At 40.4% G+C, this 18,166-nt stretch overlaps 1 protein-coding gene across 25 annotated transcripts in view; it reads left to right on the forward strand.

Moving 5' to 3' along the window:
- TENM2 (teneurin transmembrane protein 2) overlaps positions 1-18,166 on the forward strand; it is a 1,348,016-nt gene that overhangs the window by 1,295,484 nt on the left and 34,366 nt on the right. For all 25 annotated transcript variants that reach the window (XM_064387797.1, XM_064387800.1, XM_064387808.1 and 22 more), the window contains 4 exons: positions 9,521-9,731; positions 14,279-14,398; positions 16,355-16,616; positions 17,283-17,550. In XM_064387797.1, the coding sequence (XP_064243867.1) occupies positions 9,521-9,731; positions 14,279-14,398; positions 16,355-16,616; positions 17,283-17,550 (861 nt within the window). The remainder of the gene's footprint in view (positions 1-9,520; positions 9,732-14,278; positions 14,399-16,354; positions 16,617-17,282; positions 17,551-18,166) is intronic.

Genomic DNA, 18,166 nt, shown 5'->3' on the forward strand with positions numbered 1-18,166 from the left:
TGTGTTAATATTCAGTGTAGGAAACTAAAAGGTGAAATGCTTAGGTTTGCAGTTTTACATGCTTTGAAGATTATAAAGGGAAATTTGAAAATGGATGTATTATTAGAATCTCCTCAAAGAAAGGAAAAAGGTTGGAAATGTTATTAGAAAAATTGGAATAAGAGGTTCATTTATCTATCCAGGACCTTATTTTGCACTTGTAAGACAGACAGGCAAGCAGGGGAAAAAATGACCAGTGACACTATTCAGCTGCTCATCCTGATGAAAAACTGTAGAACTGTAAAACTTATTCAAGCTAAACAGGAGCTCATCAGAGGCAAAGAATACAGAGAGAATTGCCATACAACAGATACAAAATATTATGAATTAATAATTAATGCAGAGTTGTATATTCCATTATCATGAGAGTTGCATGGATTTTGGTTTACTATAGTAAAGCACCTGAAAGAAAATTAGTTGGTCTAGCTGAAGGCTGGAAAGGCTTAGGGGAGAACTCTCCAGATGTTCTCAGTGTTTGCATTTTAAGTAATTTTTTTCCAGAGACTAGAGAGGTTGCTGCTCACGGGTTCTTGTGAGTGTAAATAGTTTCAAAATTTAAGCTTGATCCAAGAGACTTCTCAACCTGAGAAGTCCCTTTGACTCCCATGTTTTCACATGGGTTTTTTTTTTTTATAAAGGTGGAAATTAGACTCTTGTCTTCTGAACCTTTGCTTAGCACTTTAATTCAATGATCATTCCTGCTCTTAATAGTCTCATCCTTATTAATTTCCATAGAATGTGGGAGCTCAACACCTGTTCAGCTGCTGTTTCTCCTCAAGCTTTTCAGGGGTTGCTGAAAAACCAGAGGCACTTTGAGCCACGCTGTTTCCTGCACGCTGCTCCCCCCAGGCTGTGCCACTGCAGTGCTCTCAGTCTCTCCCATGCCTTGGTGATTTGTGCTGCTGCAGTTTGTTTAATTATATTTTGGGGATCAGATTTCTCTGAGGTGTCCTGGGGTTCTGTCCCATGTGAGCTGTGAGGACAGAGGCATTGTCCTGACCACCAGTTTGTCAAATTCACAAGAACTACAACAAAACTCAAACACAAATATAATTTTAATCATTTAATGATTAACATATCAGAATGCAGTCCTGCCTTTGCCTGGGATGCACTGTTCTGTACATGTCTGGTTCACTGCACACCTGGCCAGGAATCTGTGCTCTGAGCTCTGTGTTCTTAGGGGAGTTTGCAGGAATGGAGAGGCTGGAAGGGCTGCATGTGTTCTGTGCTTCAAGCTGCACCTTTATGTAATTGTGACTCTATATAAAGGAACAGATAAAATTAAGTTTTCTCATTAGACAAAGCTGAAAAGTCTACTATGGGAATCAATAGTAAAGACCCAGCTAGTTACCAGAATGCCAAGTTTCACATAAAATGCAAGTTTAGTGGAAGTTAAAGAAATTGCCTCTTCTCCCAGTCACTCTTTTCATTTGAAACTCAGCTGAGTTTATTTGCAGCAAAGTGTTGAAGTCATTTGCTGCTCCATTACCAACATTGCTCTGTTAACATAAGCAAGTAGTTCTGGGGTAGTACAGAACACACAAGCTGTTCTTTTGGAAGGCAGTAGGGTAGCTAAAAATATTTTATTCCTTTCTCCTAAATGAGGTCTTTTCTGGACAGCCTCCTTCCTTTCTGTCCATCTCTGCATATTGTTAAAATGCAATTCCTTCAGCATGTCACTGAAAGGGAACTATCATTTCCTGTCTTCTGTGGCAGCAGATTTAACATATTTTGGAGCTTTATCCCTGTTCAGCCATTCTTATTGCAATTGTATCTCACAATCAGATTCAAATGCCTAGGGCCAAGTCTTCATTTTATGGATGTCAAGGAGAGCATTGCCACTGACTCCAGAGGGTTTCCCATTTGTCCTGCTTTGTCTTATTATCTGCCACAATGCAAACTCCATACCATAGTTCAAAAAGAGAAAAATGAAAGATTATACGTAATATTTTCTTTCCATTTTAGATTAATGTCCTTTTGTTGGTTTATTCCTAGAAGAGGCAGATGAGTCCTCCTCTCTTTTAGCCTTACAAATCTTCATTTTAAATGAGATGTCAGTGTGAATTACTGGCATAAATAAAATGTGATTCCAGAGCAGCGAGAGGAGAGAGTCTCCAAAGCTGCTTTCTCCTCTTAGGGCTGTTCAGGGTGAATGATCTGAGGTAGCACTGGGAAATTCACCTGCTTGTGTCCTTACCATCACATGTCAAATCAAGATATGGGCTTAACTAGGTCTGGAATTGCCCAAGGCCAGTTTGGAGGGGCTTGGAGCAACCTGGAATAGTGGAAGGTGTCCCTGCCCATGGCAGGGCTGGCACTGGATGAGCTTTAAGGTCCCTCCCAACCCAAACCAGGCTGTGGTTCTATGATTCCTAATGAAAAGATTTAGGATTACTATGGTGCACAGGCTACTTTGCTGAAAAAACTTGAAAGTCTCTTATTTATCTTTTGGGGGTTTTTTGCTGGGTTTTTTTTCTTTGTGTTTGTTTTGTTTTGTTTTGTTTTGTTTTGTTTTGTTTTTATTTCTCTGTAAGGACAAAGCCTAACTGAAAAGTAAGGGGATTCTGGTATGGACTCACTTTTAACATCTCTCTAAATTGGAAAGTGCTTCTGTTTTCCAAACCATATTTGGATTACATAATTTGCTCACTGTGGCTGCTTCTAAAGCTAGTATCTTCCTTTAATCAGTCCCTCAGTAATCTAATCATTATTAAGCATCTTTTGGAGGGATTAGAAATAGCTTTATTTTAAGACCTGTAATTGTGATTACAATATATAATCCCCCTAATAGACGCATATAACCCATTTAATTCACCATGGCTTTATTTTAGGAAATTAAGGAATTACTGATGATATTTTGAGGAATGGGAGAGAATATGCTACTTTTTACATTCCTATTTCTTTTTGCATGTTGTACAAGGAAATCACTACTGTGGCTGTTTATACCCATCATTTTGCAATAACTATTTTATAATAATTTGCTTGTTCCTAAATAGAAAAATGTTTTTAGTCTCCTTAAGTTACTTCTGTTTAACTACATTTCACCTTAGGCTTTGCAGTGCTTCCAGCTGCATGAGACAATGAGATACACAGCAAAACTCAGATGTCTTTCCTAAAGTATAGTTTCACTAACTGTTGGATGCAGTTCATATCCATCACATTTAGGAATCTTTGTCCTGAGTGTCTTGGGATAATTTGGGAAAGAGATTTAAGAATCCTGTCCTCTGCAGAGACAACCTTGGCATGAGCCCATATTGCCCACTGGAGCTGCTCTTTCTAGGCTTTCCTTTTCCTTCTTTCTCTCTTCTCCCACCTTTTGCATCGGTTCAAATTTACTCATTTTTATAGTTCTATTGGCAAGAAAGTTAAATTATGTCAGAGAAAGACAAACAGCAAATAAGCAAAGTTCTGCTAAATTTGTCTGTTTCATATTTGATCAGGATGGAGAGGGCAGGTGCAGGCAGGTTAAAAAGAAATAAATTTTTAAAAAAGCTTAAACGCAATCACTGCTTCTATCACTTCCCAGATCACATTTCTCCTCACAATGTAATTATCTGGACTAAAATTGGTAGGAGAAGGAAAGGAAGCAACCCATAGCAGTATAGAATACTAAGCCAAATAGAAATGAGGAATTTCTTATTTGTTATGCAAAGTGGCACATTCTTTTTAAAATACATTTTAATTTCTTTTCCGCTTGGCTTTCCAAAGAGAGATGTGCATCTCTCAGAAGGCAAATTTTGCCCTTCAGTTTGTTACTCCATATCTTTAACCCCACCAGGAAGTACAGTTGGTGGTAATTCTGTTTGGCACAATACATTAAAGATAATGAATTAGAGAAAGGCAACTATCTGCTCCAGTATGAAATCTCTTCAATTCACAAGAAAAATGCATTTCTAGTGAAGTTCACTGTCAGGACAGTGCACTTGACTGATTGAAAGGCTGTTTATTTGAGTTGTCTTAGAAAACTCATCTCTGAAATTAGACAGAAGGAAAATAGAAAGAAAAGAGAAGTGTCTTCCTGCAATAAACATTTAGAAAAAAATTGCTTTTAGAAAATTACAAATCCTGTGACTTGATACTGCATCAGGCTCGTGACATTTAAGATAATACAAGTATTTCACAGCACAAAAGCAAATCATGTAATTTAGCTTGCCTCAACAAGCATTGCCTCAGCAGGGGTCTCTAATTCAGCACAGACAAAAGATTTTATGAAGTTCTCAATATAAATACCCAGAATACTCTTGGCACAGAAAATACCTTTCCCTGTACAATAGTCAGTTGTGGAACATTAAATGCAATCAGGAGCTGAAATTCTGTAGTGGATGGGGGCCAGAGTGGGTCACGTGGGCTCGGGTATAAAATCTGTATCAAAAGTAGGCACTCAGATTTTGACAAGAGCTAATGAGTGTGCTTGTGTGTGATTGTGTTACAGCTCCATGTCAGCCTCTAATCGCCCTCACACGCATTAGCCAGCTTATCCCTCCCTGTCCCTCTCGGGATGTGGTCTGCACTAACTCACAACTGGGGAGAAGGGAAAGCAAGGAGCTCAGAGCCTGCAAATTCCATGGTTTGAAAAGGCACCAGCATCCCTCTAGGTGTCCATGTGCACTGGAGCTGGGCAAACGTTGCTTTTTAAGGTTGTTCTCACCTTGCAGCCCTTTGAGTCAGCCTGGCTCTGAGCAAGGAGTGGTTTGGGAGTTGGAGCATTGATTATCCACAGGGACTCCTGGGCTGCAGCTACACCTGCAGTGGGTTCCTGCAGCTGCTGCTCCCAGGAATGAGGCTTTTCCTGCCTGCCAGAGCTCCAGGAGCACAGGGATCCTGAGTGGCCCAGGGATGGGGTGGGTGCTTCATCGCTGTCATCCTCCAGGGTACTTTAAAACCTCATTGGGAAGGGTTTTGGGTATTCAAAGTCACAACCAATCTCCAGGTTCCTTCTACTTTACCACAATTTAGGGTTTACAATCCAGCAGTTCAGGTTACAAAAATATTCTGTTGTGCTCACAGTTAGATACAAAAGCCAGTGTTGTAATGAATATTCTGGTCGTTTACAGAGAGTCTTTACAGGGCTGGAGCAGGAATGGAAGCGTCCCTTTCTTGTGAGCACCAGGAACTTCTGAGGAATTATTTTGAATGATACATGCCAATATAGATAACAGTAATTAGATCAAGCTACAAAAGTGTGAAAAAATGGGTTAAATATTGGATAAACTTCCTGGTAATAAGATATACTGGGCTGTGGCATAGCCTGCATGTGGAAGCAGTTTTGCATGCAGTTTTAGAGCTCGATTAATATATTTCTGTGTTGGCAGAGAAGGCCTACTCTTTTGATAATCTGATAGAGCATCTCTAATTCTTTCACCTTGGGTATATTAATACTGCACATAATTAAAATCGGTTCATGATAAATTAACTAATTTGCCCTTAGAGTGATCAAAGACCCTTTTGCCCTCAGGGTTTGTAGTAGCTGCTGTTCCCCCCTCCCCACCTCCATTTTAATCATCAGTCTGAAATGTTTATTGGAAAAAGAAAAATTTCCAGGAATTAGGCTCTGAAAGTCCCCAGCTCCTGCAGCTAGTGAAGTGTAAGGATGCCCTCTGCTGAGCGTGGGCTCAGGAGTTTTGGGTCAGAAGCAGAATTGTCCCTTGCTGGGTACAGAAAGGATTGGCTGAGCAAGTTGGATGTCAGGTCAAATTCACTCATTCTGATGTGCATCGTGAATTGAACCAGAAGCGCAACCTGCAGGTACTGGAAGAAGTGTGCAAACTGTAGATAATTTACTCACTGGGATTTAAAAACCCCAATAGCTCAAGCATCAACTTTCTGCAGAAAGGTGCAGCACCTTTCTAGCTCTGCAATCCAGTAACCTGGACACGGTGAGAAACATATTCAGTGACACTGGAACACTGATGCTGAGAGGTTCTAAACACATTAGATCAGTAATGTGGTAAAATATATCACTGTTCCTCCTGAGGGCTTTTTTAGTCCTTCTAATGATGGTCAAGAGGAACACAATAATAAGGCAGTGATAAATATGACATGCATGAGTAGGTTAATCTATTTTCAAGTATTTCTTTGAAGTTTTCTCTATGCTGTGAAGTGAAGTCTGACAAAAAGCTTGTGGAAAAAATTTCACAGAAAGTTGAGAAATGTGTGGATCCATTAGCCAAGGGAACTCTTCAAGAGGGATACCATGTCACTTGCTTCATTTCTGAAAAGATCTGGGAATTCAGAAAAACCATGAACAGCAATGGAGAGCTAATCCTGTGCTGCCAGTTTAAATCAGATCAAAATTTCCTATTTCTTTCATCTCAGTTAAGGCCAAGTCAGGACTTGAGTTGGTCTCAGATTGTTGGAGGAGGTTCAGCACCATCTTAGCTCCCTCTCCAGTCTCCTCCCTTTAGCATGCAAAGTATCAGAGAGGTCACTGCCCACTTCAAACTCAGCTGTGTGTGCCATGAAAAGCAGCAGTATTTTTGTGAGGCAAGTGGTGATGGTTTGTCATTGAATTAACCATATAAATAATTCAGCATACCTGAGGAAATTTGGAGGATAACAAGCTCTGAAATATATATTAAAACCCACAGTACTGAATTCCAATTAAAATTTATGTTAATAGCAGAATTTTCTTTTAGAGAAGGTTCTTTTTTTCTAACTCAGGTTTTAATCAGCTGAATCTAATGCAAATATATGATTCTGTTACAGTTTACTTCATATTTAACAGTACAATATAGTTGGGGAAATGGGCTGAAAGAAACCTACACCTGAGGAGGCACAAATGTCACTTGTGTCACTTCTTTGTCCAGTGACTGAGCAGTGAAGCAGGGTGCCCAGTGAGGCTGTGCAGTTTCCATCCTTGAAGACATTTCAAAAGCTGTATGGGCAACCTTGGCAAACAGCATCTGGTAGCCTTGCTTGAGCAGGGGGCTGAGCCTGATCCCCTCCAGAGGTCCTTGCCAATCTCAGCCATTCTGTGATAATAGTCCAGATAGCAAATTAGGCAAACGTGGTGCTAAAAGCAGATATATCCTGACATGAACCACTACTATTTCATGCATGGAAGGAGAGATTTCAGAGCAGCAAAGTCAATAAGAGCAGCAGCTGTGGATGTGAGCAGCACAGTGGTGTCTAAGCCTTTGATACTGAGCAGCAGTGCCCAGGGCCTGGCTGTGTGTGAGCAGACCCAGAGCTTGCTGCTGCTATTGAAACAAGCTGGATCTGCTAGTTCACATGAGGTGAAAATACCCTAAATCCTGGATCTTGCTATCTGAGGATAAATTACTACAGGAGAATATAGCCATATAAGTAACAATGTTAGAAAAAGTAAATTGTGTTATGCTCTGTGCCTGTCTTTTCTAAATATTGTTATAAGCATCTGAAAGCATCTGAGTCTGACTTCACAACTGCAGTAAACTCACTGCAGAACTGCAGCAAAACCTTCTTACATTGAAGGAATCACAGGCAGGTTTTTCCCTGCTGTTGAATGGAGATGTTTCCAGCCTCCCAGGTCCTGAACTGGCAATTCAGAGCAGTTTGATTGCCTGCTTGATTGTTTGTGAGATAACGGTGAGATTGGCAGTGGCAGGGTAATTTACTGAAGATTGCAATGTCAGACAATATCCAAGGGGGCTCGTGAGCATAAAGATGTGATTCACATGACTGACAGGAGCCTGAGGGATTGATATGCCCATTCCAAGTTCATGGTGTCATCACAAGTGTTTGGCTACAGCATCCCATAATCGTCTGCATGATGAGATCATTACAGGCAGAACTTTTGCTCACCTCTAATAACAGGTATGGCCAAAATAGGATGCAGCTCGAATAGGTAAATGTAAATTTGTCAGAGGGAGAAATTTATATCCTGTGGTGTGCCTGTTATTTCTAGTGTGTTGATAGGATTTCCTTGCCTGGTGGTCATCTGAGAGCTGCGTGGACTTAACAGTGGGCAAAGCTCTGTTCACAGTTGTAGAGGTGTCACAGACTGGGGGAGAAGCTGAGGAATTCTCAGAGCTTAACGGGAAAACTGCCTTGAGTTATACCCTGAAGCTAATGATGTCCTCAGAATGATTATATAAAGAGGGGAGAAAATTAGCTGCAGCAGAACAGAAAGATCCTGCAGCCTTGTTAGAAAGAATTTCAAGATGAATGGAGCTCTTAATGTGAATAGGCGAGTGACCTTAAAGCAACATATAGCTCTCACAACAACATTGTTTGTCTGACTTAAATCTCCTTAGAGGCCTGAATGAAACATTGTCAGCATAACTTGGCAATTTTGTTTTTAAATCAGGTCAGGCACAGTCATTTCAGGCACACAAAATGGGTTGGAAATAAAAGGCTAATTGTAAAATAAGAATGTTTTTTATAGTTTTAGATTGTTTCTTTTCCTTTAGGTTGTTGTTTTTCCAGTTATTTTTCTAGCTGCTTTGCTGGTCTGTTGTCCTCTGGAAAATCCTGAAAATGCATGAGTCATGATCTTAACCTAAGGTACTTTTGTCTGCTCCCATACTGGAATGCTCTCTCTTGTGTATGATTTGGAATGCATGCCCAGGCCATATTTGTATTCAAAAATCAGATTGATACACCTTGGGAAGTTTTACAGACATAAGTAGATTGCAGATTGAACTCCTGATTCTTGCCAGAGTAGATGAACAAATGTTTGTAAATTGTTAGAAATTATAATATTTCAAAGCAAATGGTTAATAAAATCAGTAGAACTCCATTGACAGAATATATTTCAGTTAAATAATGATACGAAGTGAGGAGATGATGATAGAATCGTTACTGTATGTGCTAAAATTGTTATTTATCTAAGTATACAGGTTGATCTCTACCTTGATTCCGTTTTAATTTCTAGTGTAAAAATTCTAATTTTTTTCCTTAAAAATGGATCATAAAAAATATTCTTGATAACCTAATCTGTAACATGATGACTGAACCCACCAATTTTGTGACTGATCTTTCCTTATCCAATCATGCACACAAGTTGTGAGCCAGGTGTCCATGGGAGGTGGGAGTTCCAGCAGTGCTTCCCTGGGAACTGCCAAAATGGCTACAGTGTAATTTGTGTTTTACTCAGCTAATGATAGCTTTGTCATCCCTATCACCTCTTAGCTCCTCAAATAGAACAAATAAAATCAAACAGCATAATTCTCAAGACAAAAAATAAAATAAAATAAAAACAGCCAAAGAAGCTAATAACTTAAACAGAAATCCTTTATTGCTTCCACTTCCTTTTGCCTAATTTCAGCCTTTGATTTTTTGGGATTTATCCTCATCTAACTCCGGGTTAAATTAATTGTAGTGGTTTTAAGCAGTGTGCTCAAAAGCCTCATCCTCATGGCACTGTTGACTGAGTTACCAGGTTTGGGGCATGGGGATGGTATGAAGAGTGAACCATTCTTCCCAGCTTTCCCAAGCTTTCCATGGGTATTGCTGCTCCACAGCTCCGTGCTGGATCTCAGTGGTGCCTGTTACCTTTCAGATGGCCTGGTGGACTGCCTGGACCCCGACTGCTGCCTGCAGGCCACCTGCCAGAACAGCCTGCTGTGCCGGGGCTCGCGGGACCCGCTGGACATCATCCAGCAGAGCCACGCCGGGGCCGCCGCCGTCCGGTCCTTCTACGACCGCATCAAGCTGCTCGTGGGGAAGGACAGCACCCACATCATCCCTGGGGAGAACCCCTTCAACAGCAGGTGAGAAAGCCCTTCAAAGCAGGTGAGAAAGCCCTTCAGCAGCAGGTAGCAGCTGGGAACATCACACCTGTCTTGGTTTGAAAAGACAAGTGTCTGCTAAGGAAGGCAGAAGCCTCCCCTGAAATGGAAAATGTAAACCCCCTCTCTCCCAGTTGCTGTAATTTTGAAATTAAGGGGCTCTCAGGCAAAAATATGGGAATAGGAATAACAGTTCTTTACTAGGAAAACTAAAAATGCAAATGTAATAGTACAAACAACAAAAAACTACTGACAGGGTAAGAACATGCCCTGTCGCCCTGTGGGTCAGGGTGGTGGCACAGCCCCATCCCAGGGGGGCTCAGCCCTCCTGCAGTGCCAGCTGTGCTTCTGCTGGAGCAGGGATCCTGCACAAGGCTGGAGTTTTCCTCTGGAGCTCCAGGGCTGCTGGAGATGGGCCTGGTCTCCCTCTGGGAATGCAGGGCAGGAGAAAGCTGCTCCTCTGGGAATGCAGTGGGCAAAGGCTGCTGTGCTGTTCCAGGCTCAGATTGGATCCAGGTAGGAATGCTTGGCTCCTGCCCTGGGCAGAGCATCTCCCCATGGGATGATGGAATTTGATCAGCCCTGCAGGGACACTCAGTGGCCATGGACAGCAGAGATCTGCTGGAGGGAGGATTGGCTGTGGGAGAGATAAAGAAAACTGCCCAAAGAACAGAAGAGTGCTGCCCCACCTCTGACAGATAGGAATAGAATACACGCACCCATTTCCAACCTAAGACACACCAGATCTGTGCATTGCATGGGAAAATTTCTGCAAGTGATTCTGTTTGTGGTTTAACAGGAGCTGCTGCTGCAGGTGCTTCATCTCAGGCATTGATCACACCTAGGCCACGCTGGTGCAGTTTATGATGTGGCCTCTATTTTATAACAGAGCTTGATTAGCATTTCAAGAGTCTGGCAATGCCCAGAAGAAGGTTTCTTCCACTGAGCAGGAGCTTCTGAGGTTTATATTTTATGAAAACTGCAGTCTAGAGAAAGGGAAAACACTAACTAGTTTCCAGTTCATTTTTAATGTACTGCCATTAGCACAAATTTCAATAATGGAATAGCATTTCAAATAATTTTTAAAATCCATTGATTTATGGAGTTTTATTATTTATTCCTTACATTAAACCATTTTACTTGTAGCATTGATCCACCTGACTAGGTTTTCTTTTTCTTCTTGTTTTTTTTTCTTTTTCTGTGCATGTTTTCTAAGATTATTAATTATATATTTTCAATGAATCTAAAAGCCAGCACATCATTAATTAATATTTGATGCCATTGTACGCTTACAAGAAGATTGGTATTTATCAATATTATATAAATAGGTCTCCATGGAAAGATGCTAAGAAAATGATGAGTATATTATTTATGTTCATATCACTAAAGTTAAAACTGAAGAAAGAGCTTCATTTGACATAACACCCAAAGGATTGCACTTCATTACAGGACACTGTTTTCTCAGTCAGGATCCTATTACAGGCTTAGTGGGTGATATAGAGCATGTCCCTAAATATTTGTCTGTGAAAAGAGGATCATAATGTTTCTGGATACACCAGGCAGGTCCCCATTGTACTCACCCCCATGCTGCACACAATCATTTCCATATTCCATCAGGAAACCCCTGTTGGATCCTATCCTATGTAATATAGATTTTATGCTATTCTATAAAATACTCCATGCATACACACGGAGTTGTTAAAAAAATAGAAAAAAAAAAATTGTTCTGCTTTCACATTTTTTTAATCCTGGAAGTGTTCAAGGCCAGGTTGGATAGGGATTGGAGCAGCCTGGTCTAGTGGAAAATGACCCTGCCCATGGCAGGGGGTTGGAACAAAATGATCTTTAAGGTCCCTTCAAACCCATTCTGTGGTTCTATGAATTAGTGCTCTAAACTATACAGGAGCTGAGCATTTCAGTCCTGAGGCTCCTTTAAAAACAAAAGAACTCATTGGAAACTTTAGATTTTTATTTTTTCTTATGTTCCTCATGGTAGGATTCTTAGTTCTGTTTTATTCCTCTGAGCTACTCTGCAGATTTTAACATATCTTTGCAAATGACCTATTAATGATGTTAAAATTGGCCTTCACCTCTAAGTTTTGAGGTATATATACTTCTGGTAATTGTATAGCTCAGCTGCTATTTTTGGTGCCAATTTTAGGCAAATCTAATGTACAGTGTCAAATTGTAAGTTTTAGAACTGATGGGTTTGTCTTTTAAAAGTGCCACAAAGTTGAACTCCCAACTTTTCCATATACTGAAGCTGCCATTGTTTCAAAAAGTAGCTCCTGTAGTTGTGAGCTGTTTGCTTAGCTCAGTCTGTCATTCCATTGAAAGACATGAAAAAGTGGTACAAAATAATGGTTTGGGTTTTTTTCCCAGTCTTAGTTTAAGAAAAACGTGTTTTTTTACTGTGCTAAAGGTATAAATAACAAAATTTATTGATTGCTAAAATAGGTAAATCCCTTTTTTTGTTTTTCTGTGCAGAAAGAACATTAAATTATGCTTTCAGGGGGGAAAAAAAGCCATGTGTTTTTACACATTTAAATTCCTTGGTAAAAAATGTATATAATTCCTGTATTAGTTCAATTTTTCTGTTACACTTTTACCAAAGAAAGGTGATCATATGTGTTATAATTAGTCAAAACATTACTTCTTATAAATCTGTATTTTAGCTACATTTTAGCTTATTCTAATATCCATTGTGGTCCTTATTTAGAATTTTAGAAATAAAAAGGAATATAATCGACCAAAATATTTTTATTCAAATTATTTACTAAAATATTAAAATTGAAGGTAGAAAAAATTAAGTCATGGGCATTATTAGTTTTCCTCTGCCATCTGACAATTTCTTTCTAGATCTACTTTCTGCACAGTTTCCCCAGAGAAGCTTGAGTGACTTTTTTCCTGCAACTATTTCTATGTGTTTGTCACATAGAATAATTCAAGTAAAATGAATAATGCCAAGACAATTATCTTGGTCCAATGTGTTCCCAAGCAGATTTTTCTCAACAGGTTTCAATTTCTATTAAATTCCATATATTCTGCTACAAAATGTTGATTTAGCAAATTAAAAATTGACCTGACAGGTCAAGAAGCACTTGAAAGTCCTACAAGAAAAGTAACAGAAATGGCTCGTTTTTATTCATTAGATTTTTTTAAATGTAATACTGAAGAAAATATTGCACCCTGTTTGGAATAAAAATATGAGGAAATAGCTGTTAAATAGCCAATATAATACAGTTAGAATTGTACCTCCCAGCCCCTGAACATCTCAGAGGGGGCAGAAAAGAGCTGCAGACCATGCCTGGTGTGACTGATGGAGGGAGCTGTCCTGTGCCAGGGCCCCCCAGAGCCCAGCAGCGTTTGTCAGTGTCCAGGCAAGCTGAGCCTGGTTTAATCCCCGTGTCCAGCTCAGACAGGCTGGGTTCAGGGTGCTGTGCCTGAGCTCTGGGAGCAGCCCCAGTCCTGCTGGGAAGGGTTCTTCATTCCCTTCTGTCAGCAGAGCAGAGCTGGAGGCTCATGCTGGAGGCACAGGCTGGTGAATATATAAATCTTTTCACCCATGACTACAGCAAAGTGCAATTTTACAATCCCTGAGATTATGGGCTAAGGGGACTTCACTCTCTCCCTGTTTTCACCTTCTCCAGTTTTCACATTTCCAGTGTAGCAGTGGAAGCCATCTATAAAGAGCTTTTCCTTTTCCATTGCCCTTTTACCAAACAGCTTCCCCCTCCCAGTCTGCTTCTCTCAGGGCTCAGGGAAGATGGAAGGGAAAGGAGCCAGGGGCTGGAAACTCCTCTCCAGCTGGGAGCAGCAGCACTTTGTGCCTGCTGTGCACTTAGCAGCAGCAGAGCACTTGCCAAAGAGAAAAAACTGACTGTGCCTCTTAGAGAAATAGCTCATCTTCATCTCCCTTAGGTTAAACAAAGCTGCTTATCCTGCTGGCCAAAGAAATGCTTTGTCTTGCCTGGGTGTAAAGCTGGACGTCAAACCAAATCCTCCTCTTGCAAAGTGCAAGCAAGGGTTCCAAACCAGGCTGGAATGCAGTGCACAGGTATCAGTCATTCCCTAAGCTGAGGGAATGTGAACATGAAGAATTGGTGGTAGAAAACAGAGATGTGGCTTTGCACCACATTTGTCAAGTGTGGCAGGGACCCACAGGTGTGGTACTGTAGCCTGCAGGGAGTTCTGGAGTTTCAGTGTGGCTGCAGGGGCACAGCTTTGGCCTGGCTGAATGGGGGGAGCTTTGCACTCTGCAAAGCCTCGTTAGACAATGAGGCAAACCCTTGTTAGGCAAGAAAAGCACTGACTGCCATTCTGTGTGCACTTCTCACTGCATAAACAAGCATTTTCTTGATTTAGGTGTATAGAGGGAGCTGGGCAATATTGTGGTCCCTCAGTATTCTAAAAACCTTTTAACTGTATTTAGAGTAAATGAGGTACAGGTGTTCCACTACTTCACTTATAAATGACATAACCTCCCTTTGTAATTAGCTTCAATACCTTTAATTCTCTTTCTTTTCCAGTCTTGTGTCTCTCATAAGAGGCCAAGTGGTGACTACAGATGGGACTCCTCTGGTTGGGGTCAACGTGTCGTTTGTCAAGTATCCAAAGTACGGCTACACCATCACTCGCCAGGATGGCACGTGAGTGTCCCTGCTCCACTGAGCCCCTGTGTGCTGGGGAGTGTCTTTGCTGATTAACAGATGGTGTGATCTAATGGAACCATGTGGTACCAGGCATTGCCTTCCTCCCAGGGCAAAGAGCTATTAAGTAAACACAAAAGTAATTTTTCACGCGGCATTTTGAATACTAACTGCATGTAAATAGGAACAGGCTGACTTCTGATAATGACGTGTTAGCAGGCAGACTCCTTTCAAATAAATTGCTCTGTATCTATGAAAACATTTGTGGGCTACAGCAATATCCAGCTGAGACAAGAAATATTTTATTTTAAAATGCAGAGCAGGCTAACACTTCTAGGAAAAAAAAAATAAAACATCATTATAGAATAGTATATTTTGTTAAAATTTCCCTTCTGCTTCTCTTTGCTTTTGAAGATACACTCTCTTTTGAGTTTCTTCAGGGTAGAATGTAATCAAAATATTCTAATTGAATATATTTAGACAATTTCCTGCTGTGCAAAAAAGTGCTTTTTCTCTCTTGTATCAGCTTATTTGAAATGCACGCAAATTCAGATAAACAAAAGTCATTGTGTCATGGTTTATCTGGTTTACTGACTCTGGTAACTAAAACAGTTTATCTGACACAGGCATTGTAAACATTTGCCATTTTATCTTGCTCTTGCATAAAAACAATGGAATTGATACAATTAATAGGAGTCAACTGAATTATAGGGAGTGTTTAAGTTCCATACTTTCCAGAATATTAATCTGTTATTGTAAAAGTATAATGTTGATTTCAGTTGTTTAAAATTGCAGTAAATGGTGAGCTGAACTATATTTAAATCTGCATAGATTATTGACATCATTGAGTAATTTATTACATTGCCAGCATTTACATAGAGCTGATGCCTCTTTCTGTTGTCAGAACAACCTGGAAGCATTTCTCATTTAAACCAGGTTTGAAATGCCTGTGCAGCTCCACATTACTGCTGTGATTGTGTAGGGGGTTGGGAATAAACACCTAATTTCTCTGGAACATGATAGATCAGTTATCTTGGGGACAAGAATTGTTACTTGTAGAGCACTTCTCATTATTGCTCTCTTACTGCCATGTGTCCCATTTTATGTTTGATGGACAGGATCTTTTAGGAAAGGGATAATTCAGTGTCCAGCTCAGAATGCACTTGGCTTCTCTGCTGTTTCTATATAAAGGTGACTTGTGATAATAAATGTGGTGGTTTGTTTGTTGGGTATTTTTTTAAATATTTAATACAGAATTTATAATTTTATCGGAATGAGCTTTGTCCAAGTGACTTCAAATCATTGCTTGTCTTGGCTAGTTTTCAGCTGTTTAGTTGCCAGAGGTTCACATGCCATTATTGATCATTGGAACCATGACATTTAAAACATAATCATGGTCTGCTCATTCTCCCCAGCTCTGGTGATGTGGGGAGAGAATCACAAGGGTAAAAGTAAGAAAAATCTTGCACTGAGATAAAAACAGTTTAATAACTGGAATAATAATTATAAAAACTGTTGTAAAAAGGAAAATAACAGAAAGATAAATTAATTCCCAGCCAGGTTCTGAGCACCTTTTCCCCTAGTTTATATAATGACAGTAGCACTGTTTGATCTGGGATATGCCTCAGTTCAGTTGGGGTCAGCTATCCCAGCTGTGTCCCCTCCTGGCTCTCATTCTGCTCCCTGGTGGGATGGGATGAAGAGGAGGAGGAAAGGTCCTGACTCTGTGTGCACATTGCTCTGCTATAATAAAAGCATCTCTGTGTTATCAGCATTATATCCTGAATCCAAAACTCAGCACTCCGCCAGCTACGAGGAAGAAAATTAACTCTATCCCAGCCAAAACCAGACAAATACCCATGGCTGTCGGTATGCCTCTGTAGCTGTCTCATTAGCCAGGAATGTGATTACTGGAATTCCTCAGTCTTGTCACTTCTAAAGGCCATGCTTTTCTAGGTTTGACTTGGTTGCAAATGGTGGAGCATCCCTGACTCTGCACTTTGAACGGGCCCCGTTTATGAGCCAGGAAAGGACAGTGTGGCTGCCTTGGAACAGCTTCTATGCCATGGACACACTTGTGATGAAGACAGAGGAGAACTCCATTCCCAGCTGTGATCTCAGTGGCTTTGTCCGTCCTGACCCAGTCATCATTTCCTCACCACTTTCAACTTTCTTTAGTGATGCTCCCAGCCGCAATCCCATTGTGCCAGAAACCCAGGTAAGAACAGTGTGAGTGAAAAGGGATGCAGAAATCAATGGTCAGGTGACAGGTCTGACCTGAGCACAGGGCCACGTGTCCTCCGCAATTGCTACAGCAAATGTCTCTGCAGAGCTGCATTCATTCTGACAGATACCAGGTTTTCTAATGAGGGCTGCAGGAGGCAGCCCAGGTTTATGTCCCTCAGACACATTTATCTTTGATCACCCTGCACCCTCCCATTATCATACAACATATCAAGTATATCTGTGTATTTCAGTTGCCAGCTTAGGTGTTTCAAGAGAATTTTGCAAAGGCTTGGCATGTTATTTCTTACTTAGGACAAGGGCAAACTCTATTGGTGCTATTTTTTCACTGCTGTATGCAGTGAGGCTTTATACTGTTAGTGGAAGTTGGTGGTTCCTATATTTCTTATGTTTCCCTTGCATATAACTTGCAGTAAAAATGTTTGTGCTTATTTGCCCTTTTGCCAGCAGTGGGCTCTTAAAAAGATGTGTATCCAGACACCAAATAATTATTTGTCAGAAATGTCAGCTGAACTGTGTTGGTTTGAGGACATCCACTCCCAGTAAGAAAAAGACATAAGCTCATAAGAATACACAAGGTGATACCTTAAAAAAAACCCCAAAACATTAATGTAAAGTGTCTGATCTCTTTCCTTCCCAGGTTCTTCATGAAGAAATTGAGATTCCTGGTTCTAGTATAAAGCTCAGCTACCTGAGCTCCCGCACTGCTGGATACAAATCCTTGCTGAAGATCATCATGACTCAGACACTTGTGCCACTCAATCTGATCAAAGTTCATTTGATGGTAGCAGTAGAAGGACATTTGTTCCAAAAATCATTTCAGGCATCTCCCAACTTGGCATATACATTTATCTGGGACAAAACAGATGCCTATGGTCAGAAGGTTTATGGGTTGTCAGATGCTGTAGGTAAGTCACATATACAAGCTCTAAAACTTTCCAAGAAACACCTATAATTCTAAATAAGAAAACTGCAAACTTTCTTATGGAGGAGAACATTTAGACCGAACAGTTCTTGTCTCCCTGACACAATTTATCTTTGTATTATGGTTCTTTTACACATTCAAGATCATGTTCAGAGGGTCTAAATTCCATCAACATGCCTGGGTTTCCTGCTCAGTACCTGACTTAGAAGATTTAGACCAGGCAATAGGATAAACTGGCCACAGGAACTTAGGGGAAACCTAATCCAGCATTACAATTTTATTTTCTTTCCTTATAAAATGGCCCTCATGCTGGAGTGGCTGGCAGTCTGCAGTGCATTTGGGTTTTCACACATAGCCTTATTGTAGTCTCTTGTGGTATAACACATTTGAAATGAAAATGCTGTTCCTCTAATGCTGTTCAGTCTTGTAGTTCTACAGCTATTTTTAGTTAGCTTGGTTCTAATGGGTGGGAAGAAGAGTGATCATCGTAATATTTTTCAGTTTTCATTGACTGTCTGAATAATTTTAATACAGCAGTGTTAAAAATGAGCATCAGAGCTGTGCCAGTGTGGAAAGATCAGATTTTTTTTTTTTTTAAT

This window comes from Passer domesticus, chromosome 13 (assembly GCF_036417665.1).
Source record: "Passer domesticus isolate bPasDom1 chromosome 13, bPasDom1.hap1, whole genome shotgun sequence".
Taxonomy (NCBI): Eukaryota; Metazoa; Chordata; class Aves; order Passeriformes; family Passeridae; genus Passer; species Passer domesticus.